This window comes from Fragaria vesca, unplaced genomic scaffold (assembly GCF_000184155.1).
Source record: "Fragaria vesca subsp. vesca unplaced genomic scaffold, FraVesHawaii_1.0 scf0510232, whole genome shotgun sequence".
Classification (NCBI taxonomy): Eukaryota; Viridiplantae; Streptophyta; class Magnoliopsida; order Rosales; family Rosaceae; genus Fragaria; species Fragaria vesca.
In genome coordinates, this window is record NW_004440707.1 from 1 (window position 1) to 1,022 (window position 1,022).

General features: G+C 38.0%; 1 protein-coding gene across 1 annotated transcript; it reads left to right on the forward strand.

Moving 5' to 3' along the window:
- Positions 1–310: 310 nt before the first annotated feature.
- Positions 311–958, forward strand: LOC101309308 (serine/threonine-protein phosphatase 7 long form homolog; the record flags this gene model as incomplete). Its single annotated transcript, XM_004309255.1, has 1 exon — positions 311–958. A coding segment is annotated over one exon (648 nt), but the record flags the coding sequence as incomplete, so codon positions are not given.
- Positions 959–1,022: the final 64 nt, after the last annotated feature.

Below are 1,022 nucleotides of genomic sequence, written 5' to 3' on the forward strand. Positions count from 1 at the left end.
CCCCTGTGTGCCTTGTATTCATGATGCTTTGAGAAACTTTGAAATTTAAATGTTTAGATCCCATGATGCTTCTCTCCCTAATTGCTTATATGTTCTAGTTTCAACTATCATATGCAGAATGTGACGTCTAGTTTATCCAAGACTTAGACTCAGACTCTTTATTTTAATTTGTTAGGTAGATTGGCTTATGACAACCTATGAAACCTGTTTATATTTGTTGTGTTCTCTGAATAAATTAGATTGAGCATCTAAAATGCACATGTAGAAGAGGCCTCATGTATCACAATTTTTTTTGTTATTTTTCTTTCAGGAACGTGATCCGTTGAAACTTCAGAACCATTCATATAAGCTTACACAATGGGTATCTGATGAAAATGTTGCTAACCATAAGTTTTGGACTTACATTGATGGGTCTGGGTTGAGGCCATTAGTTAGCTGTTCATATTTAATTGGTAATAGAGTTGTTGTGTCGGCCTTTTGTGAGAGGTGGCAGCCCGAGACCAATACTTTTCACTTACCCTTTGGTGAGATGACAATCACGTTGGATGACGTCTTTAACATTTTAGGTATTCCAATTCAGGGTGATTCTATATCTGTACCTGAGGGTGTGCGGTTAGACAAAACGTATTATGCATCTTTATTGTCATCTACACTAGGTGTTACTACAGATGAGGCAAAGATTGAAATGAGTCGTTATGGTGGAAATGGGGTGACACTAGAGTGGTTGAGATTACGATTTCAGGGTGTCTCTGATGATAGTCCTCCTGAATTCATAGAATTTGCAGCAAGAGGCTTTTTGCTATATATATTAGGTTGCACACTTTTTGTGGACAAGACTGGGAATAAGATAAATATTATTTACCTATATTTTTTACGAGATCTTAATAGGGTTGGTCGGTATGCTTGGGGAGCTGCTGGGTTAGCTTTTCTATATCGACAGTTAGGACTTGCATCCAGAGTTGGTTGTAGACAAATTGGGGGATACCTGACATTGCTTGAGGCCTGGATATATGAGCACTTTC